Below are 23,883 nucleotides of genomic sequence, written 5' to 3' on the forward strand. Positions count from 1 at the left end.
TGTGTTTTATCTTCAGCTACTTTGACACAAAGGCATCTGCTGTGGTGCTTACACCTTTGATAATGTGTCAGCTTCCTTTTTATAGATACAAAAATATGTAAATGTACTGATCTGAATTATAATATTTCTGACTGTCAAAATTTCCCAGATTCAAATCGAATCGAATTGAATCGAATTAAATCAAATCGTGGAACAAATCGATTCGGGACCTTGGGAATCGGAATTGAATCGATTCTAGAAATCAGTGACGATACCCAGCCCTATTCATATACTGCTGCATGGGCTGGGCTGTAGTTACATCCTAAGGTTTTAAAAACTGAGCTTAAATAAATGATTAGCGTTAATAAAAGACGAGGGAGGTCAACAGTGATCACTGACTGTTTTAGGAGCTTTTTGAGATTAAATAGAAGAAAATACAAAACATTAAACATGTTAACAACACAAAAGCCATATTAAACGCAGACTACTTTAGGCCCGGAAGTAGGATTCGTCACGTCATCACTTAACGACCGGATAGGGATATTGATACAGTCTACAGTTCTTACAGTCTAAAGAAATTGTGTATCACTATGGAGGAGGAAGAGTAGTAGCAATCTATATACACTGAGAAAAAGAACAAAAAAAACCCATGATAACATATCTATACATCCCAACTGGTTTCTTATATTTCAATGCACAAAGTGTACATAAGACAAAGTGTAAAGTTTTTATGAGTGCTTAATGACTACTTAATATGATATTGTATGTCCTGTGCATAATTTTAAAAACATTAAACAGAAAATATTCTTAAGTAACTCCAGAAGTCATGCAGTTTAATAGGAACAGGTTCATACTTTAATAAAAGGGTATTTTCCCTTGGCACAGATCTGCTATCAAATAAATAAAGCAATTAATCAAATACAATCTAATATAAACTAAAAGTCATGGAAATAGAAAAAAAACATTAGATGACCATGGAAGATGCGAGAAGACAGCTAGAGCTAAACAGGTTTACAGCAAACAGCAAGTGAAAGTGTATATCTCTGTGGGTGAACAGACAGATTTCCTTCCAGATAAGTGGGACGGTCACTGTGGATACTGTGGGACAGCAGGAAAATGAAAAACCTTGACAGTTATTTAACTATAAAAAAAAACCCTATCTTTATATATGATGCTGGTTTAACCTTTCTGCAGTCCAATATATACATCAGGTTAAAAACAGTGATGATACATAAATCTTATAAAGCAAATTACTGGTGCATTAGATACTACTGTGACTCAGAATACTGACAGTTCAACGGGACCAAAGTAGGTGCATCAAAAGCAGTTTGTGTGACACAGATTAAAATGTTATGTCTGAAAAGCGGCATTCATACATTGAAATTCATGTTACACTCATGCCCACATAACAATCTGCCAAAAAGAGTAATAAAAAATACATTTTGTTAGATTTTGAGGGACAGCTGAGGACTTGGCTGCTAAAAAAAGAAACAACAACAAAAAATCTGAGTTTTCTTCCTCACAAAATATAACTCTGTTACCTTGGTGTGATAAAAGAAACAATAGGGATAGCAACAGTGCTGGTTACAGAGGGAGGTTGTAAGAACACAAGGGTTTCTTAGAGGTTGAGGTACGCTCCCTCAAAGAAAGTCTGCTCGACAAACCAGAAACGCAACTGCTTTCCCAACCCTTAACAAATGCTGTTGAGGCACACGCTATCAAGAACATTTGAGGTTTTTAGTGAAGGTTAGTCTATGAATGTGAAGCAGGGCATTAAAAACATTCAAATGAAGAGAGAGCTCTGTGTGTTCAGTCAAACACTTTCGGGGTTAAAAGAAATTTTAAAAATTCCAACCTGGCTTTGGGTCTGACTCACTCGAATTCCTTCAGAAGCCCTCGTCCACCATGACAAATGAGACCACCCTACAGTCGCCTGCTCACTGTCCATTACCACGGGAGAACCATTTTCACACTCGTATTTGGAAACTAGTATCTACAAACCTACAGCGCTGAGAGGGCTCCAGTAGAAATGACTTTTTATCTAGGAAAAACAGTAAGAGGTGAGAAAGCTAAGGCATGGAGCACAGCTGTGACCCCAGCCTGAAAATGAGGCCGTCATTGCCACCAGGTCCCATGAGATGGCCCGTCTGATGGCTTCTGCTGAAGACAGGCTACAGCTGTGAGACAACACCACAGGGCTAAGGGCAAGACTGGCATACGCTGCATTCCTGTGCATTACAATCACACACACACACCCTTACAACAAACTAAGACAATCAAACACAATCCTTTCAGTGTACTTCAAATGGATGCATTGTGGACAATTATGAGCCCTGGGGCCTGATTTGCAAAAGCCATATGGTGAAAACGCCCTTCCTCTGAATGGAGTAGATTTTCATTGCACAAGGCACTTAAACACAGAAAACTACAGCTGCACAGGGGCAAGTTCTTTTCAGTGTGACACTGACACTTCTGAAAAGTGATTACCTAGAATTAAGGAAATCAACACCCTCATATCAGCAGCTAGTAGGTTACTGCTTCTGTCAGAGCTGAGATGGCACAGGTATGGTGATGCTAGTCCCCTCGGGCATCAGGGGACAATATGAATAGACAGTCCCCGGTGCTGGCAGGACAGCAGCAGTGAGCGGTGAATTATGGCTGCAGTGGAGACTGCAGGGCCCCATGTCATCCAGCACTAGAGGAATGAGACAGCTGAAAGAGCACCACAAACAGAGCCTTGTTGGCTGAGCGCTGAGGCCACATGGCGGCACGGTGAAAGACCTGCTGACAGCTGAGGGACAGGAAGATGCCATGGAAACAGAGGGAGAAGCCGTGCGACCCTGGGCAAGGATGACAAAGCTGCTACCAATTGGGGAAAGAACTAGACTTGGAAACAGAAAACCAGAGTGCGCAAAACTGTGGACAAATTCTGGGAGTGTGAATATGTGTCTCTGCTAAGAGCCGAAACACAACACTTCGGAAATATTGCATGCATGCTCAGCAAAGCATTTTTGCTGCATAAATAATAAACTGTAAATAAGTCTTGTTAAAGGCCACACTGCACAGTGATGAATGAACGCACCCACCTTGTGCTGGTAACAAGGTTTCAATTTATGCAAACATGCCACTAAAGCTATGTGATTTATCTCTAACATTTTAAATATTTAAATAAAGAAAGAGCTTCTTGGAGCGCATTGAGATCTTTACACCAGATATACTCTAAAAGCTAACTGCTGTCTGAAAAAATCACAGGACATAACATAAAATAACATAACATTTTAAAAACACTGGCAACTCAGCTTTGCTTGTGTCATGAGTTAGAGCTTCTGAACAGCACTGTTGAGGGTTGGGATTTTAGTCACTTGCCATGATTACAGGTTACATTTGGGTGAGAGTTGAAAGTCAGTGTGAAGGAGTGTGTGACACTGAATCACTAACAGAGTTTGATAGAAAAAATGAGGCTGCTAGTGGTCTTAATAAAAATGCAGTTGTGAAGGAAAACACAGAGCTTCAGATAGTGAATACAAAGATATCACATTATCAATAAAGCTTATAAAATTGACAACAATATTTACTTTATGTACAGCAAATGTTAGTTAATAAATGTAAGGAGCTATTCAACATTTCAGTACTGCAGATTGTGACAAAAGTACATTGAAAATAACCTCTGAATACTTAGTCAAAGTCACCTTTACAACAACAATTAGGATAAAATTAGAGGTAGCAGCGGATTTAGGATCGCTCTTCTTTTTCACTTCAGAACATTTCAACATTTTCCTTCCCATTTTTGCTGACGGGGCGTTGTATGCTTAAATCAGAATCTTCATAATCATCTCTACAGCCTACATTAAATACTCACACACAAACGAGTGCACTTCAAGTGGTTTTCAGCAGACAGCGGTGTTGTGACACTCAGACACGCACACGCAGACCTTTGTTTACCCATGCATTCACACAAAATTTCGCTCTCTCACACACACACACTGCACCCTGCTCTGCAATCACTTAAATTCCTTCATATGTTTTCATCTTAATGTCACTCTTCCTCTTCCTCTTCCTCTTGTCCCTCTTTTCCTTGAAAACCTTTTGGCTTAGTGGTCTGGAAGGATTGTGGTGCTGGTTTGGAGTTGTACAGTTCATCCAGTAGAGGATCAGAGAACCAGGGCGAGAGGAACAAGTGAGCAGCTCCTCTTTGCTTCCTCTCAACCCCCCACCCTCAAGCTCCTTAGTCTTATATTACTGTACTGTGGCCTCCTGCTGCATACCCAACCTTTTCTATGTTTGGCAACCTCTTTAATAATACTGATTAACAACATGTCAGTATGTGCACCCGTCCCATGATCCTCCTCTCCACCTCAATGTCTATCAGCATGCCACTACATGGGTAACTGCCCAGAGTTTTAGGAGGGAGCAGCCTGCACTCTGTGTCTGCTGACCGGGATGGGTTTTGTGGCCTTACAGGAGTGCTGAGCTGTTCCAGGCAAGATGGAAATTCAGGACTGGTAAAAATGGTGGTAGTGGTGATGGTGTTCATGGTGATGGTGATGCTCATGCCGCTGCACAACTTGCGCCAGACCCCCCTCATAGAGCAGCACGCTAGGTAGGTCCCTCACCTGCTCTTTCTCCACCACTGGCCCAGGTGCTGGTAGAGGGCCTAAGGCTCGGTAGCCCTGGCTCTCTTTGGACCGTTGCTTGTGTTTGCGGTACGGAGCTGTAGACTGATGAGGAGGAGTCTGACTGGGTAGAGCTGGAGGAGGGGGAATACCTCGGCTCCTCATCACTCTGCCATTGATCTGCGCAGGAGGTGTACGGCTGTGTGTCTTTGGAGAACGGAGGGCATGTTTCCCTGAGTCTTGGCCTCGCAGCCGGGCAGAGTGGAGGTTGTCTGGAGCAACGGTGTCCACAACAGTCTGTAAGCGGCGGTGATGGGGATGGGAGTGACCATTTTCTGATTCATGGGAGCGAGAACGAGTCTGGTTAGATGACCTGGCCTGGGGCTCTGCTTTAGTCATCTCTGCAGCAGGGGCTGTGAAGGAGAGACAAAAATGTTTATTTTAAACAACTGCAAACAACTAAAAACTATGATGGGGTCACAGAACTGACATTCAAAGTGAAATGGGCCCTTTAAATTCAGTAATAAAATCAGAGAAAATGGAGCAACTCAATAACCGAGTGGATAGAAAGCATATTGTGTGGCAGAGAATGGTATAACCTCCCAGTCTGTGGCATCTCATTCCCCTGCTCTCTTTACCCAAATTTCCCATCTATTCCAACTCTGCTATCTTAACAATGGCAAATGGAAGAAGAATTTGATAAAACTAAAGTGAACCACAGTGTAAAAAATGCTGTGTGACCAGCTTTCTAATAAATTTTGACTTAAGGTTTGACGGTAGGATTCTGGCAGCCACGTGTCAGGTTCTTTCTCCATGCAGATAACCCTGAAACAACTTGACAGAGAGCAGATCTCTGTTAGCACTTTCCTGACAGAGCTAACATTAAAATAATCACATGTCATCACTAACCATCAGATCAAGGCTGTTGCTCATTACACTTAATACTTCACTTAACAACAGCCCACTCTGTTGATGGGCTTTAGCCTTGAACACTTGATGTATTGTGCTTGCCTGAGCCCAGATGTTTGTACTGGCGAGGAGCGCAGTGGGCTGCTAGTTCCATCTAATGGCTCCAAGCAGGTGCCGCAGTAATGAGGGCCCCTGGATGCAGCTTCAAAGGGCCACCGTCTGCATTTCTCCCTCCCCTCCCCTTCCACTGGCCCCTGTCCACTCACCGGCTCCGAAGCGGGACGTGTAGTTTTCGATGCCTGCCAGGTCCAAGTAGTGGTTCCTGCGTTCCAGGTTCTCATCCACACAGTGGCGCTGGCAGCCAGGCTGGGTGTGGTGGTCACTGTGGTGGCGCCTGTGGACACAAGCGGCACCGCTCATTAGGTAGCAGTTTGGGCCACTGAGGTTCACTTTGGTAATGTTTGGAGAAAGTAAAACAAGTGTTCCTTATGATCAGCCTGTGGCACGGTAATTGTTAGAGAAGTGAGATTGTGATAGGAAAATCACTGGTTTGAATGTCAACTGGGAGTACTTGAACAGCACAGAGAGTGAAGTGTCTCTGCTGTTTATTCTTCCTCATTGCAATGCACTGGGCACAGCTAATTAGAGAGTAAAGCAATATTACAGAACCCATGTAAGAAGTCCTCCTAAAACAAACTTTGCCCCTAGACGTGTTTTGTAGGAATGCTTCTACTTTTAGATTGAAAAATCAGTGGCACAAGCCTTAACATGCTGCTTATTCATATATAACTGTATACACTACAACCAGCAGACACTGAGACACGTACAAGAGAGATGGGTTTACCTTAGGAGTGCTCGAGACTTCTTCTCTGCACTCTTGGGGTCTTCAATGCACTTGTCATTTTTCTCTCTTGGGTGGGGTAAGTCTGAGTATGTGTGAAAGACAGGAGGCTATTATCAAAGAGAGCAACACAGAGCTGCCACACACACACACACACGCACCCAAGCACGAACGACAACAGTCACACAAGCCTCAGAAGAAAGCAACCTTTGTTTTGGGGTTTTACTTTGAAGATCTATAGAAAAGGAAAAACAACAGTGCTTCATTTATTCTATTTTCAACTCCCAGTCTTTTATAAGGCGTGGAATAAAAAAAAAACATGCAGACTTCAGAAATAGTTTATTAAGGACGTGAGATCTGATGCGGTTTGAAATTAGCATGAAGTCAACCAGCAATCTTTTCAAAGCATGCTCTGCCTCAATCTCTTGACAGATATTTATAGCCGAAACAATAGGACGCAAACACACAGGAATATATACTTTTTGAGATATTTCTCCCTAACGACTTGTTTACCAAGTCGTCAGGGAGAAAAGTTAAGTTGAACGCAGCTATATTTTCCCAGCAGCTCTGAGAAGGGGGGACGAAGAAAGGGGGAGCAGGGGGGGAAAAAAGGGAACTTTGGAGAAAAGAAAAATGGCTGTGGTTATCAAAAGGACTCAGCACATCTCTTAAGGTTTCTTTCAGAGTATTTGAAGGCGCTGAGGGAGGGGGCTCTCTCTTGGCTCTGTCACTCCCCCCATCATTAAAAATGAACCCCATTGAGTGGGAGAGATGGAGCGACGCCGAAACTGCAAGGAACAAAGCGCTGACGGGCCTGAAGAAGCCGCCTTTCTGCATGACAACAAACACATGTCTGGATGAGCTGACAGCATGCAACACAAGGGGGACCCCGAAATGCCCTCTCTTCTCCGCTGCTCCCACCCACTGCGTTAATGCGAGCTTTACCTGTGGCACCCTGCGTGCAGCTCCTCCACCGCTGGCTGGAGTCAGGAGCCACAGAGAGCTTGACACGTAATGTCTTGCTGCTGCCAGGAGAATGGTTGACTGAAGCGTCGACAACCTCGTAGATGGTGTGCAGCAAGCTGGTGATATCCTGCAGGAAACAGAAGATGAGAATTTGTTAAATTGGAGAGGGTTTTTTTCATCTTTCATTAATTAAATGTTCAATCTTGCAGATTCTTAATCACACTGGTACAAATACAGATTTTTCAAGAGAAATGGAACATGGGAGAGTATTCTTATGCCGACACTCTGAATCCAAGAATCTTAAGCTTTAAGCATTTAGACCATGCATAATAAATATCATGCTAGCGAAGAATTTACAGAAGTGTCTTAGACAACAGTGAACAGAGAAACTGACATCAGTTACTTCTGCTTTCCAAGTGAAGCGATCAAGTTGGGTGTAAAGACAAGTTATAAATTCATAAAAACAAATGTCTTGTCAGTGGCACGGAAGCCTGTCAGGCCTGATATGAGTTGTATTAAGCTGTGAGCGCTGCACTTTCTATATTTGTTAAATTTGTTGAAGATACATCTACAGTAGCGGCAACATCTAGGCATAGTAACACATACAAACAAGGATCAGATAAATACTATGCTGAAAAGTGGAAAAGCTAAAACTGTTTATACAAACTAATAACTTTTGTTGTCAATGCTGTAAAATGAAAAAAGTTCACGTAGCAGTAAGCATAGCTAGCTCTTGTGGCTGGTTAATCGGTATATTTTGCACTGAACTAATGACTCCCGCTTAAGTATCAGGAACTATGATGGATTCTTTCCTGGGTACAGAAGTAAAATGTCCAGACTCGTATCATGTGCTGCATCTCAGATGTCTTTAGGAAGTAAGAGGGTTTCACTATAACGGCTAAGAATCAAGACCGAACCACACAAGACTGCAAAAGCATGATTTTTACTCACTATACCACTATGACTCATAAAAAGGACTATTATAAATTCTACAGGGATCAGTTCCACATACTGGTTTCAGACACAGACAAAATGTAAAAAAATTTCAATTAAAATAAAATAAAAGCTTCCCGTGTCATTTTTGGGTTTCCTTTTCTTTTTATTTGTGTGAATGGATTACAAAAAAAGAGCGAGAGAGAGAGCTGGAGAAGAAAGCTTTTCTTTCCCCCCTCCAAGCCGCTGTCTCATGAGCCGTGGAGCCACAGGCAATGCCAAAAAAGCTGCACAGCCAACCACACAGAGGACAGCTCCAGTCTCTTTGCGCTGTTTCAAGTTGTTCTCAAAAAACACGGGCCTTTCTCGATGTTCTCTCAGATCTGTACCAGGCAGACGCAAGCCACAAGGTGCCTCACAGGAGCGGAAACACATACCTTTGCTGGATTCAGTTCTTACAAGTAAGACTGGGTTAGAGGCTTTTTCTATCCATGCTTCCCTTTTGGGTGTGGCGATACCAAAAAGAAGTGAACAGGGAAGTTATTGATTTTTATTCCAACCTAAGGTGGGACATGATTCAGGATAAGCAAACTGCTGGCCAGGCTTTTTCCGTGCAAATCTCTTTAATGTGTGAAACATGCAGGAGAATAAACAAATGCGGATTTCACGTTTCAAGGATTTCAATTTAAATTTAGTGCATGTTTTTGGCAGTTATTTGGATGTATTCACTGTCTTATTATCACGTCTTCTTTTATTTATTCATTAGGCAATTAAAGGCTTTTCCACTGAAGCAGACGATTACCTCTCGCGTAACTTTGCCGCTGTTGTCAAAGTCGTAGAGGGTGAAGGTCCACTCCTGCCTGTTATCCTCCTCCACAGACACAGCGCACTCCAACTCCTGAAACAGCCCAGCATTGAATCAGTACCATACAGCATGTGAGTGTGTATTTGTGTGTCCTGCTATTGCCCTAGTTTCATCCAGAGGGGGAAGTAATAAATGTCCTGTTTTGTGTTGACACTCACTTCAAACTGGAGCTGTTTCTGAGGCCCTGCGGGAGATTGGCTGTCCCTCTCCTGCATCTTCTCCTCCACACAGCAGCTGTCTGTCTTCTCCGGGGGTAAAGCCACTGCAATGGCACACACACAGACACACACAAAGATAAAAGAGAGAGCCTGAGGATGGCAGCATTGGGTGCAGCCACAACCTGAGGATATGTTGTCGCCATCAAGTGCGCCTTGTAAGCTCTGACTTCCGAGTTTGGCAGCCACAATTAAGACATGTCATCCATTCCAGCGCTCCTGGATGTAAAAACACAGCCAAACTCTTAACCGTTTTTGCCTTACAGTTTTTATCATTAAATTGTATTTTTATTTATTTGATCCCAGTTATATATTTTACAAGCAGAACAGCACTTTGATGAGCTTAGGAACAACTTGCAAATTAGGTTGGATTTTTTGTTTGGTTGGGTTTTTTTTTTTCACTGGGCTGCTGAGGTGCACTGAAGTTGTAGGTTTTATTTACACTGTTTTTGATCATGCTCAAAGGCGGCAGAAAATCAAGGCACAGTTTGGTTCTCACAGTTCAAAAATGCTTTTTGGAGCATTTCATGTTAGCAATCAGAGCAAACTGATCCATGACAGTGTGGGGTCAAGTCCCTACAGCGATAAAAAAAAACAAGGATGTGATTCTTGTTTTTTAAAAGACATTTAAAGGAGCCTCTACCAGAAACTGAAAAAACACTTTTGTATTTTTCTGCATGAAGTTAGGCAAAGAGTTCATTACTTCATCATTCCATTGAGCAGAAGTACTACAGAATCAAAACAATAAAATCAAGGCTGGGAGATGAAATGTTGAAACTGTGACAGCCCTAATTCTCTGGTGGCAAAAGCTCTTCCATCATCCACACACATAGTAATAGTTTTAAGCCGTTAGCTACAATATATTGCATATCATCTCAGTAGGTTCACCCTAAGAGGGGATGTTAAACATGAAACTGAATGGCATAACATGACTAAAACATGATAGAATATGGCAACCAGCATTTGAATATAAATGGTGGAAGTGAAAGAGCTGAAGGTCTCCAAGAGGCCCCCGAGCCCAGCTCAGTGCAGCAGGGCTCACCATTTTATTGGAAAGATATATACCGTACATCACCATCCAGGCTCACAGTTAGACAGTCTGTGGAAAATGTGTCGCATACATTTTACCAATTAATATGACATCGTTATTCACCTCTTTACTGTACTAGTCTTTACTGAACACAGAGTCACCTGGACAGGGTTCAAAGTAACAGTGTTGTGCTAATACAAACCACGAGACCTAAGCGTTCTTTCAACCCCAAATCAGTGAGCATAGGTGAGGCTATGTCCCGCTGTTTGATCAGAGGTGCTCAAAGTGAACACTGTGTGTGAAAGCAAATCTACCACTGATGTGAATGCATCTGCACTGGCTCCATGACTCTGCCTTTTGATGAATCAGTTGGCACAAATGTCTGTATAGAGTGCTTCAGGGATGATGTGTTTTTGTAGGCCAACCATGAAGAAAGCATCGCCATGGTTACCTTGGAAAAAAATCCATTAAGATTTTTCAAAAATCTTTGGTTTACTCGAGAAAATTTGTTTATGATCTTAAACATATTCTCCTCAAGTTAATTCAGCTGTGACAGTTGTGACATTATATGCAATTACCATATGTCACAATGCAATATTAGCTTATGAACAAACAACATGACAACTTCAGCATCACCACCACTGATCTCTAATCTCATTTGGTGTGATGATGTTAAATGTCTCCAACAACGTGTTTAGTTTCGTTTAACCTTGTATTAGCAAGCGCCTTTTCTGGGATACATAAAAGCTCTGAAATTCACCAGTGGAGTATTTAAATGGTAAATGGCCTGTATTTGTATAGCGCTTTTCTAGTCCCTAAGGACCCTAAAGCGCTTTACACAACCAGTCATCCACCCATTCACACACTGGTGATGGTAAGCTACATTGTAGCCACAGCCACCCTGGGGCACACTGACAGAGGCGAGGCTGCCGGACACTGGCGCCACCGGGCCCTCTGACCACCACCAGTAGGCAACGGGTGAAGTGTCTTGCCCAAGGACACAACGACCGAGACTGACCAAGCCGGGGCTCGAACCGGCAACCTTCCGATTACAAGGCGACCTCCCAACTCTTGAGCCACGATCGCCCTGTAAATGTTCAAAGAGTTGTGTTAACCACTCTTTGTATGTTTTGGCCTCTAAAGAAAGACAAATTCATAAACCTTGACTTTGAAATGAGTGAAGTGGAAGTGCCTTTAAACATGAGGTCAAAGTTGAGGAAGGAGTTGTTGTTGTCGCTGTTCAGTTCAAAGTCTAACTTTCAGTGTTGGGTGTTAGCCCAGATCTAATGCAACCAAAATTGTCTTCTATGCTTTGAAATCAAGCATTTGTTTAGAACACAAGGCCACAGACACAAACAGTATGTAACTGAGAATCAGGAGGTGTACCAGTCAGGACCTTTACAACTCTATGAATTACCCAGACACATCATTACCTTATTCTCACAGATGTATTCAGCCGTAGCCCCTAGTATGTTTCACCTCTGGTCATTTAGGTTTCCCCTTCCACCATCCCCATCACCCAATCACAGCCACGAAGGCTGTATCCACCCATAAAGCCACACCCCTCACCCCCACCCTCCCCAAACCCCTCCCACCACACTTTGAAGTTCCATTCTCAAACCTTCTGGAAGAGGATCAGACCGGCTGTAAAACAGAATCACTAATTAATTAAGCCAAGTCAAATCTGAAACACTGTTTGTTTGCTCGCCAACAGAGCAGACACAACAGCCCAATTTCTTTCCTCCTGATCCAAAGCAGATCAAAGCAGACCTGTCTCATCCCTGGGTAGGGGAAAATGCCAGAAATGAAAGGCATCATCCCAGGGAGCTTTTACCAACTTTTTGGAGAGAAGCAGCATTTGGGGTCCTGCTGTTTGATCATCTGAGGTGCTCAAAGGGAACATTGTGTGCGAAGGCAAATCTGTTCCGAAGCAGGCTCAATATGGTGGTGAGATGCTTATCTCACGGCTAATGAAATGCCGGGAGGAGTAACAGTAATCTGTTATCACCCTCCTCCCCCCCTCTGACCCCCTCCCAATCACAGACATAAGCCCACTCTTTATGAGTGAAGCTGCCGCTACGGGATTGGCTGCACATCAGATCTGAGGGGCAAGATGAGGGCAGTCGAGTCTGGCACCCTCCATGCCAAGGCCGTTCCAGTGACAGAAATACACTTGTGCATGCATACGCGTTACGCAAACACACACACACACGCAGAGAGCATCGCAGGCAGGTTGGGAAAGTTGCCACACACTGTGAGCAATCACACTCAGTTGGCTAAGCTAAAATACTTTATTACACATAGCATGGATGGAAAGGACTGTTTCTCGTTTTTTAACAAAAGGTTAAAGAGTATATTAAAAAGTTTGCAACGGTAGGTTTTCTTAAATCCATCAGTACAGATGTAAATAATCCTTAAGCTAATTTCATCACTGAGCTTTTTTTCCTCTTCTCAATTTTTGCTGCATGTTTTCTTTAACTTACTTCCTTAAGACAACAGAAGCCCTTTCTCTTTGTTGTTCATGCTGTCATTTCTTCTTTCTTCCCATTTTATCTGTACTCATCTTTGTGAAATCTATAGATACTGGATCTGATCAAACTAAATGGAGTTAATGCTATAAAACCTCCACAGCTACTTGTATTAGGGACCTAGTAGTCCCTTTTTATGTGTAAAAAAAGGTCAATTTATTCAAGACTGAAAACAGACAACATGAACATATCAAATGTCTATAGAAATATTTTAACAATTCAAGCTATAATCAGCTTTGCCCAACCTGAGATCTAAGCAAGATCTGTAACTACTCTGTTTCTCAAACAAAAACAACATTTTTTAGAGGTCAGTACTATATTGATATTGACACATAAACTATGAAGTCTTTTATTAAGCTGTCTTGAACTGTGGCTATTAATCAAAGTGAATGAAGAGAGCAGCATACTCTAATTAGCAACATCTGTCTTGAAGGGAGGACAGGCTTGGCCCATACACAGTTTAGCCCAGTTGCTAAAAATCATTTCAAACTCCATTTATCAGTCACATTATCTCTTGTCTCTCTGCTATTATCCACTGAAGTGAAACTGAAGTAAAACGGAATTTTCTGACATGCCTCCAGATTCTGGCTTGGTCTCATTCGACCCTACATTTTTGCCTGCACCTCACGTCCAATTGTGTCTTTAAATGGGAGGGAGAGACTTTCTCCTCCCAGAGCTCTTAATCCAGGATCACATCACATCAGGGAAAAAACATGGGGGAATGGAGGCACTTTGCAGTGCACCGCTGGGGAGGGGCGGATGAGAGATGGAGGAGGTGAAAAGGCAGGAGGGAAAGTAAAAGGGACTTCATCAGCACATTGCTGGGGCTTAGAGAATGGATGTGGAGCAGAGGAGGAAGGGATGAAGCACTGGATCAAAGAGCCACACAAATACCTGAAGTTCAATTCCAAATAGTGTTTTTGGGATAGGGTTTTTTTTTTTTCATTCAACTGAAACAGTACTCCAACTAATTTTACCACAGAGAGGAAAAAGATTGGGAGAGACCTACCTTCTAAACGATAGTGTTCATTACCAATCCCCTCAGCACATGCTTCATCCATGGAGTCCTGAGCAGAGAAAGAAAAAGACGCATATATCATTGTTTTAAGTCACATAAAGCAAAAGTCGTCATATTTTTGTCACATAAAAACAAACATCTTTAACGATGCAAATCCACAGCACTGCTTTTCAACGCAGATTGACATGGCCGAATCGAAATTACAGCTTTTATATGTCTATATATGAACAAAGTTTGACAAGTGCGCGCTGAGCTTAAACAGCAGCGGAAAGTTTAAGAGTCTGGTAATTGCAGGACTGAAACAAACTAAGCAAAAGACTGGCAGTCAGATTTGAGACTATGAAAGAAATTTTTAAATTACTACCACTGACCCGTCAGCGGGTTCTGAGAAAGACTGTTGGCTATTTCAGTGTCAGACTCTCACTACAGCAGCAGGCTTGGGGATTTCTTTTTATCCTGGGACATTTTCACCTGGGACCCCTCTTCTGGAAGCTGAGACTGTTAGTGCATACCACCGAGGCTGGAGGGACATGTGATCCTTAGAGTTTACTATGGAAAAGTCTGGCTCAGGTATCCATGTGGCAACACATTCATTCAGCTGAAAATCATTACTCACAGGCTGACAAATGCATATAAATGCATGAATGTTTTTCGTTGCACCTAAACCCCTGCAAAAGAAAAGCTGCTCCATTGTTAAAACTGCACAAAATGTGTTAAAAAGGAGACTTGTCACTGGCGGTGATTAACCCAGACAACTGTTAACGAACTTTATAAAACAACGTGCATGTTTATTGTGCCTTCTGTGATCATAAATGTGAGAAAGACAGGTGTGTTACAGTGTGAGAGCAGATTTCTGAGTACTCCAGTGTGGTAAAGGGTCAAATTGGCTGATCCTACTCTCCTCAGTCTACTACTGGCTAGGTTACAACACCGTGGGTGGCCTGTGGAAGAGAATACAACTAACCACAGGACTAGGGCTGACAGACTAATACCCCAAAGCAGAGACCTGGGAAAAATCTGTTTGTTATTGGTATGAGTAGGTCAACATAAATTCCAACTTGGCTTCATGACCCTGCTCTACAGAAGATGTCTGCAAATCTGGGCAACTCACACCTGGCTGATTCACAGGAGAATCGGCCAGAAGAAAATTATACGAATTTGATTTTGAGGTTACTTATGCCTGGGATTTCCAGTAAATGTTCTAGTAAGCTGCAGTTATCTTAAATAAAGTATCATTATAGGTCTGATAATACTAGTGTTTACTAGTGGAAGTTTTAATTTCTTATACAAAGTCTCTTGTTTTAAAGAAAATTATTCAGCCTGAGTTCGGTTAATCACTACTTGCCCCCGTCACAGAGACTCCCTTCCACAGTACACATATCTCACTACTAAAGTGCTAAAATAATACAGAATAACACTGCATGGTTACTAGATAGAGTATCGACTTCTCTTTTTATATCAGTATACATAATTCCACCTCATTTTTAAACTCAGATAGTGAAAAAGCCACAAAGGAGTGAGCCTGTTGATGTGTGCGAACCTATTCAGATGGTTTACAGACACTGTCACAGTCACTTAACCCCAGAAAAACAAAATCAATCCACAACAAACATTCCTTTAATTCCTTACGCACCAAAAAACAGACCCTCGCGCACGCACACAAACAGCATCTTGAATGCGTTTCAGTTTTTTGATGAATGATCCAGAATTATTGAGGGGTTAGCCAAGAACATGAGAAAAAGGGGGAAGAGGAATGTACTAATTGGTTGTTGTCTGTGGTGATGGATGGGAGCTATATTATTAGCATGCTGGGGTTACTCTCTGGGATTTGCTCTGGTCAGTGTTAAGAAGAAAATATCCCAGGATTTTTTTCTTTTTTTTGTAATTTCACATGCACACACCCACACACAAGCAGATCCAAACACATTCGCCTTCTCCTCTGATCAAAACTCTCTAACCACAAATAGATGTGAAAATACCAAAAGACCAAACAGAAATAATTCTAAAACTGGAACAGAACAGCGTTATTTCTCCTCTAAAGTGCATTTCCCTTTTCCATGTAGCATGTCAATGATTATTTTTGACAGTCTAATTAAAAACTTCATGTTGTAAAGCTGTCAAGTATAAAGATATAATGGTTAAATCTGACTTACAAAAGTACTTTACCTTGAAGCATAACTTCTGTCTTTGGCAATGATGGATCAAATCACCAAAATGCCATTTAGTTCTTAAAATAAACATTGTTTGCTTCAAGGTTTCCCACCACCCAATTGGTCACAAGAACAATAAAGCAACAGAAAAGGGAAGATGTTTACTGCAAAACTAAGATTCTTGGTTTATCTGTGCGTTTTATGTGACCTATTTATATAATATGCAGTCAAAGTTTCCAAATAATGAGGTCAGCATATATACAAGTAATTCTCACAAGCCAAAACCTCAGTAGACTCTGCTCTTCAGTCTTTATAAGGTCATGTCAAACATGCTGCTATGGATGTAACAACCAAAGCCCCACCCACCTGCTGTTTAAACCTTCTGTTTGCAACAGGCGGCCAATTAGAATAAAGTTGGCTTTATGAGAGGGTGGCTTTAAAAGGGAGAGAGTGAGCTGAGGGAATTCACAAACGGCCAATATGAGATAGCCAAGATTATTCTGAATAATTGAAGAACAAAAAGTGGAGCTGGAAATAAGAATTACAGGTCCCTGTTTAACGTCCTCAACACAACTGTTATGTCATTCCAAATAAAAGATGATTGTTTCTAGTTATCTTTTCTTTTCAGCTAGACAAATGTCCTTTTTTGTTATTTTATCGCCCAATTCTAGATGCAATACGAGTCAAAAACTCCACCAAAAAACACCTGAAATAGAAACAACAAATACTCATTTGCACATAATGAATACATAAAAATGCAATTAAAATCACGTACTAGCAGCTATAGTTGATCTTAAATATAAAAGTCACATTTTTCAAAACCACAAAAATAAAAGTTTGAACTCATTTGTGCTGGTTGGATTTGAAATGAAAAAGCTCAACATGGATTTGCCCTAAACTGCGATGCTGGTCATCCTCTTGAAATGTATTTCTGAACTAATGAGTGGAGACGAGGCTCGACTGATGCAACATTTACAAACACGTAATGAGTCTGAATGCTCAGGGCTATCAAACGAGAAGACCGTGTCTCATTAAATTCACACACAGTGCGTGTCCGCAATAATCTTGAAAATGCGTGTAAAACAGTAACCGCAACAGAGCCATCAATCTTATTTGGAAAAGAAATGAGGCAGTAATGGGCATCTACGGGACTCTTGTAAATTCAGAGGGCAGAGGTCACTGTGACAGAGCGCTTCAAAGAGAAGACGCCCTTTCACCCCTCTCATCTACAGTAGCACAACCTCAGCTTAGACAAAATTTAAACCTCCATAATGACATAAAAGCCACACTGACGCACTATTGATCTGACTCTGTTATACAATAGGTGTTACAGCGTTAGGTGATGGCACTCCTGTTTCTCATTGAAGCGGTTTTATGAAAACTCAATCATGGAGTTACTTTCCACTAGTGTCTCTGTGGGATTCAGCCCAAACTGCAGCCTCTAGGGCACAAACAAGCGTTTTTTTCTCGACTTGGGACCAGCTAAAACAATTTGCTGACATGATGTTAAATGTTCTGTGGAAACCAGAGACTAAAGCATTTCGCTTTCAATAGCAGCCCGTTCTTTCAGAGCTTCTTCGAGCGTTTTAGTGTAAGCGTACACGTGTGAATCCTGTGTGCTTTAAAGTTGTTCAATCCCCTTCACCAGAAAGTGATTTATTACTGGACTGTAACACAGAACACAGTGTGCCAGTCCCATTACAACATCCCATCTACATTGCTCGCTGGTCTGAAGGCCTGTTTAGTTTGGCCATTGGAACTGTTTTGGAAACCTCATCAACGGTACACTTTATAAATATGGATGTGGAAGTGCCAAAGACGGATGAAATGTTTAATAATATTTACTGTGCTAACATCATATACAGTGTTACTACTTTAAATGTCTTTTATATGTCTTATTTATTAACAAAACTGTCAGCTGTTGGATGTTATAAAAAAAGAATGCCAAATTAACATCAGTTGTTTCATTGATTGGGGTTACATTAGTATAAAGCAAACTAAAAATAAAATATTATCTGGTGCTAAAACTGTGTTGAAAAGATTTCAACCTTCCAAAACCCATTAGTCAGAAAATGTGTGTTTAGATAGTCTAGACATAGATGGCGGGTTTACACACCTCTTTGTTCATGTTTAACTCTTTATCAAAGCTGTTATATGTTTTACTACTTATTTTGTGATTTTGGCTGTTAAATTACAAAATAAGAGTGCTCGTAAAATGGGCGGGTCAATGGTAAAAGCAGGTTAACGTCACACTATTTTATTTAAATTGGCAATATATGTAAGATAGCAAAGTCCAAGTCCAAAGGTAGCAAGCTACAAAAAAAGGATGACTTATGCAAATTTCCAATATTTATTTGTTAACTAAAGGGAAAATGATGAGGTCACTGTTTATTAACTTCATAGCAATGTATTTCAACTACCTTACAACTTATCATGAAGACAGCACTTGATTCAGTAGCACCTTCTGTTCAGCTGGGATGTGTACTCGGCTTCATATACTGCAAACAGTGCTTACGCCTGTTGTAAACAAAGCTGCCTGGGTAGCCTTCGCAGGAGGCAACACACATGAAACCACTAGCTCCCTGTGAGTTCACTAGGCAGTTCCCACACAGATGCAATCAGACATCTTTGTACAATGGAGCTGGCAGGCTAAAGACTGTTTTAAGTTTTTATAGCAGTGTGCATGAGACAGAATCAAAGCTAATATGGATATATTTGTCATAGCCCAACCTGATACGAAGCCAATTTAATTCTAAATAATTTGTTGTAGCACATTCTGAAGGAAATTAAATTAAAATGCCACAGTCCTATTAACACATTTTACAAATTATTTTCATCTTGCTTCGGTAAACAACCTCACGGTACTAAAACGTTGGCCTTGTTGGCAGTTAAAATAATATTTTCTGAGATTAATGTCGGTGCGGGGTGAGACACATGGATTGTGTTTTTGGCTAGATCCAAACGAGGCAAAGACCTGACAATGGGTAGGAAGGGGCACACAGTAACACCCGGAGCGCTAAAGGCGGATTTGGAAAGGAATCGGTGTTACGAACAGACCAGGATGTCAGAGTGAAACGAGAGACAACACTGATGGAACCAATGGAGACAAACGAAGGCTGACGACCAGAAAGTATCCGAGCTCCTGACGTGAAAGGAACGAAGAAAGCAGGTGAGGGATCTTCCTTTTGAAGCCATCCCCATGGTCACCTGACTACTACCTGAAAATTGTAAAATAAATAAATAAATGACTCAAAGGATCCCTTATTTGAATCCTGAAATAATCAGATAAGTCCCTGATGCAGTTCGTGATGTCTGGACAGACCTTTTATCCAGCCTAACCCAGATAAAAGGTCTTAAAATACCTACTGGAGGCTCTGTACCTGCCTATCATATCCACCATGCAAAATCATCTGGAAGTCTGACTGGCAACAGTTTTATTTTTCAGCATGACACTAATCCCAAACATATATCAAGGCAGTAAAGGCATATCCAGGTATGCTTTTACTGCACTGGCAGTAAAAGCATACCTGGATAGGTCTGTGAAGGTTCTCAGTCATCCAGGTCATCGTAGTCAAAGGAGCTTGCAAAGAAAAGCATCTGGACTTTAAATCAGGTTTAAATCTGGGACTCTCCGCCATTTGACCTTAGAACTGAAGAAGCTTCTCGGATAAGAGGTGAAACGTCTTCAAGCAACTTAAAGAAGTCCAGACGCTTTTCTTTGCAAGCTCCTTTGACCATACCTGGATAGAGAAACACACCGTGGAACACTATCACGCATGGATTGGCCTCCCCAGAGCCTGGGCCTCAACATTATTGATGAAGTGCACAATCATCTTGACAGAAAATGAAGAAAAAGGCAGCCACATCCAAAGAAGAGCTTTGAATGTCTTTCAAGAAGCCTGTAAACATATTCCAGAAGACAACTTAAAGAATTTAGAAGAAAGCTTGTCTAAGGGAGTTCAAAATAATAACAACAGTGGTCATATCAAATATTCTAGCTTGTTACAATCATACAAACTCTGCTTTTGCCTCATATACTGTTTTTCCAGTAACTGAATGGGTTTGGTCTTGCCTCCCTGGATAGAGCAAGGAGACAGCAAAAGTGAAAAAGTGAGCACATGTCAGCACAGAACCAACTTGCAGAGTTAAGTTAGAAAGTTGCCTCTAGTGTCATTCTTACACAGGCACTGCAGACATGGACCCCACTGGGCCACTTTTTCTGCAAGTCTGTGTTTGAAGGAAAAGGGTACATTAAAGTGCAAGTAATATGTACTTGTATGTGATTGTGGGGAAAGTCCCACAAGACGTCTTGGTCTCTATGCTGTCTGCCTTCATGACCCACCACACAGGCTGACAATTTATGCGGCTGACGACAGCTCTCCCTGATCGCACGCCAGGGCTCAGTGGAGTCAGGCCTCGAGAGCAATGGCAGCACTACTGGCACTCCATCAAAACCCAGGAAAAATCTCATTAGAACTGCGGCCCTCCCTCCGTTGCAAGAAAACACCTTCAGAGCTGCACAGTTCTGAGCAGCGGTGCGGACTTGAAGCGGCGAGCAATGCACACAGACAGCCATTTAGCCAAACAGGCAAGACAGGCAGAAAGTGGGAATAGCAGCGATGCTTCTCCAAGTATGGCTGCTTCCCTGAGTCTTTCAACCACGGGAGGGCTGAGGTCACTGACACTTACATAAAAGCCACCAGGCACTGGAGGGGGTGAAGAAGAGTACTGCAGAAAGTGAGAAGTGATTACTCTCACTTGTAAAAGATTCGTTATAGCCACAACATGTTCAATATTTGCATTTATATATGTTAATTCACAGGCCATATCACAGAATACAAGCATATGACTTGCGCGTCCTCATACCAGGTATGTCAACACACACTGAAGTTGTCACCATATATTTATACATATTTCCATAAATCTAGTCGACTTGGCAACCGGAATGATTTTGACTGATTCCGACTAACCTGGACTGAAGCCATTAGGAAAGTTCATGAATTACTAATGGAGAAAACAGCTGTATAGCATGGGGATTTTTCCAAAGCTCCAAAGCACACACACACAGCCCCAGTGCTGAAAACCAAGAGTAAAACAACCACAAAAAATCTTATTAGTTTTAGAACTGCAAATTAGCTTATAGGTGTAGTGTTACCTCAAGAGAGGACCCCCCCTCCCCCTCCCCTCCCCCTCCCCTCCCTTCCCCTCACCATCCTAAAAAGTAAAGTGAGGCAATTTCAAAGGACTGAGCTACACACCTCTTGGAATCTGGAGCAGTACCTATCCTGCAATGTATGCTAAGCGTCACGGTGGTGCCGCTGAAGGGAAAAAAATGGACCACCAATCAACATCAAAAAACAGTTTAGACCTGGATTCAAGCTTCTTTTTCAGCTCTTTATGCTGGAGTGCTCCTCACCTTCCAGCAACATTAAACAGCCTCATTCAAAACACTACATAGCAGTAAAACATGACGCTCTGAGATGGAGCCAAGATAGAGGGTGTTGATGTGAGGTAGTGAAGCAATGCACTGCCTCTGAGTGAGGCTTCAAAGGGGATCGGTTTTCACACATGAAATAAAGATCTCAGATAATCATATAGCATAGCAAAGCTGACGTGAGACGGTCCCATTTATGGAGGGTAGGAAGATGGGGCCATTTTTTAAACCACCTACAGCCTGAGAGCCATGGCAAATTAATGTCTCTGCATTTCTCTCCAGTCAAACATGATAAATCTGTTTTTTTTTGTTTTTACAAAGAGACTACCAGGCTTATCGTGATATGATGAAGTAGTTTACTGAAATCACTCCAGTAGAAAAGATGCTTAGGCTGTCTAAAATTTCAGAGCACTGCAGCACTCTGAACAAATGCGTAAGACACATTTCATAAGTAGTCTGCAATGCCAAAAGGAAGTCATATCTGCTCTGTTTTACAATGCAATTTTATGCCTTTGATAAGAAACTCAATGCCTTTCCAAGGGGTCACAGTAAGAAAATCTTTTGATGCTGAGCCTTTCACATGCACCCTTTCACAAAATAACTGCTATCTGGTGGATGCTTTTAATCTGAAGCACCTTACGGTACATCTGGCGTATGCTAGACGTACTGTATAGTAAACATACGACACAGCTGACCAACACTGTTACCGGTTTAATGAGAAACAAAAACACAACAGAAGGCTTATAATCAGATTAGACAATGTGAAAAAGTGTTTCCTCTCCTTCATCTCAACCACTTTGTCTGCGTTGATTTTTCACCCCCTCTACAGAAAGTGCAACACTTAAGTTGAGTGGATAACAAACCTAAAGAATAATTGAGCAATTGCAACTCTTTAAACTTTGTTGACTAAAGAGGGCTAAATGTGTAATTTGACGTCTCAGAGGGAGCTTCAAAGACATACACACTCTCTGCAGACTCGGCGGCCCCATGCCTGACACCCCCTCAGTCACGGCACACCCACCTCTCTTCCTGCACCCCAGGAAGGAAATTATAGCCACAGAGTTTGGATCCATCACCAGGCAGGTTGGAGGAAGCAGCTCTATGATTAAAGTGTGCATGGTCAGCAATACACAAAGCTGGAAGGGTTTGAGGAGGCTGCACATGCCGGAGGGCTTACTGTGTTAACTCCAGTTCACAACACAGGTCATGGAGAGATTCTCCACACACAAACATACACACACACACACACACACACCAGGCTAAAAAAAATCCTTGCATATGGTGTGGCTCAGCAGACCTTGCCCTGTGTGTTGTATGTTAAATTAAACAACACGTGTCCGTGTGGTGTAAGTGCAAATTTTGCACACGTGTTGGCTTTCTCTTCAAATTCATTTGTTGTTATTGCTTTTTTGTTTTTTTGTTTTTTTTTTACACCACCATCAAGGGCAGCGATTGGATGCCTTTCCTTTGTGGAGCGATAGTGCACAGCCACCAGTCATTTCTCCACGTCAGATTAACATTGCAAACACTGCTGGTCACATTACCTCACCCACATCAAAGGCTGCCTCCTGAAAGGCTCAGTGGAATATTAGCAGAGATTTACAGCCCTCATCTCTATGCTTCAGAAACATGCTGATCCAAAGTAATCTCCCTCCCCCTCTCGCTTTTTTTTTTGTGTTCTATGTGTGAAGTTGGCCAACACTTTAATGACCCATTTACAAAACTTTTACACCTGCAAAGATAAGCTTTTACAACTCAGCCAGCCCCTCGGGCAGTAAACCCTGCGTGTTACTTGAGGTAACAACCTTGATTAGCTTTTGAAAAATATGTAACCACTGCGATTAACATTTATCACAGTGTTTATCAAAGCCACATCTTGCCAGACAGGAGAAGAGGGGGGAAGCATGGTGTCAAGATCAAGAGTCTAATGCCATGATCGCCCCTACAGCAATTTAGACAACTCATTGCGTTTGTTTCGTTTCCTACCATGGGAGAATTATTGAGCTTCATCTAGGAAACTTTTCTTACTTTGTTCAAACCCTACTTGGGATATTGAAGAGTATTAAAAAATAACAGAGCCAGCTCTGCCAGGATTAGATATACTTTGCCAAAGCTGTAAACAAAACTATTAGCACGCATGCTTTACAGCAGTTACCACTCCAACATGTTAACCATAGTCATTCTGCGTCTTCTTTTACTGAGATGTCTACAGTTGAACTTCTAGTTAACAGAGTTCATAGAAAACAGTCACAGACAGACATAAAGATGACATGTGAACAGAAAGCAAGGTTTTTATTTTAACTTTTTCTTTGGGAGTCAAGAGAGTTAAATGGGATATGAGCAAGAGGTTAATCCTTATAACATGTTCTCAATCAGCCAGTGAACTGCATTTTGGGAACGTC

The 23,883-nt window shown here is 41.8% G+C and overlaps 1 protein-coding gene across 1 annotated transcript in view; it reads right to left on the reverse strand.

The window, feature by feature from the left end:
* Positions 1-811: 811 nt before the first annotated feature.
* nkd1 (NKD inhibitor of WNT signaling pathway 1) overlaps positions 812-23,883 on the reverse strand; it is a 32,781-nt gene continuing 9,709 nt past the window's right edge. The window contains exons 4-10 of the mRNA XM_085158149.1: positions 13,889-13,946; positions 9,265-9,368; positions 9,044-9,139; positions 7,288-7,435; positions 6,346-6,427; positions 5,768-5,895; positions 812-5,005 (exon numbers count right to left, since the gene is read on the reverse strand). Of these exons, the coding sequence (XP_085014275.1) occupies positions 4,473-5,005; positions 5,768-5,895; positions 6,346-6,427; positions 7,288-7,435; positions 9,044-9,139; positions 9,265-9,368; positions 13,889-13,946 (1,149 nt within the window). The 3' untranslated portion in view covers positions 812-4,472. The remainder of the gene's footprint in view (positions 5,006-5,767; positions 5,896-6,345; positions 6,428-7,287; positions 7,436-9,043; positions 9,140-9,264; positions 9,369-13,888; positions 13,947-23,883) is intronic.

The sequence above is a fragment of the Neolamprologus multifasciatus genome, chromosome 1, assembly GCF_963576455.1.
Source record: "Neolamprologus multifasciatus chromosome 1, fNeoMul1.2, whole genome shotgun sequence".
NCBI classification, from domain to species: domain Eukaryota; kingdom Metazoa; phylum Chordata; class Actinopteri; order Cichliformes; family Cichlidae; genus Neolamprologus; species Neolamprologus multifasciatus.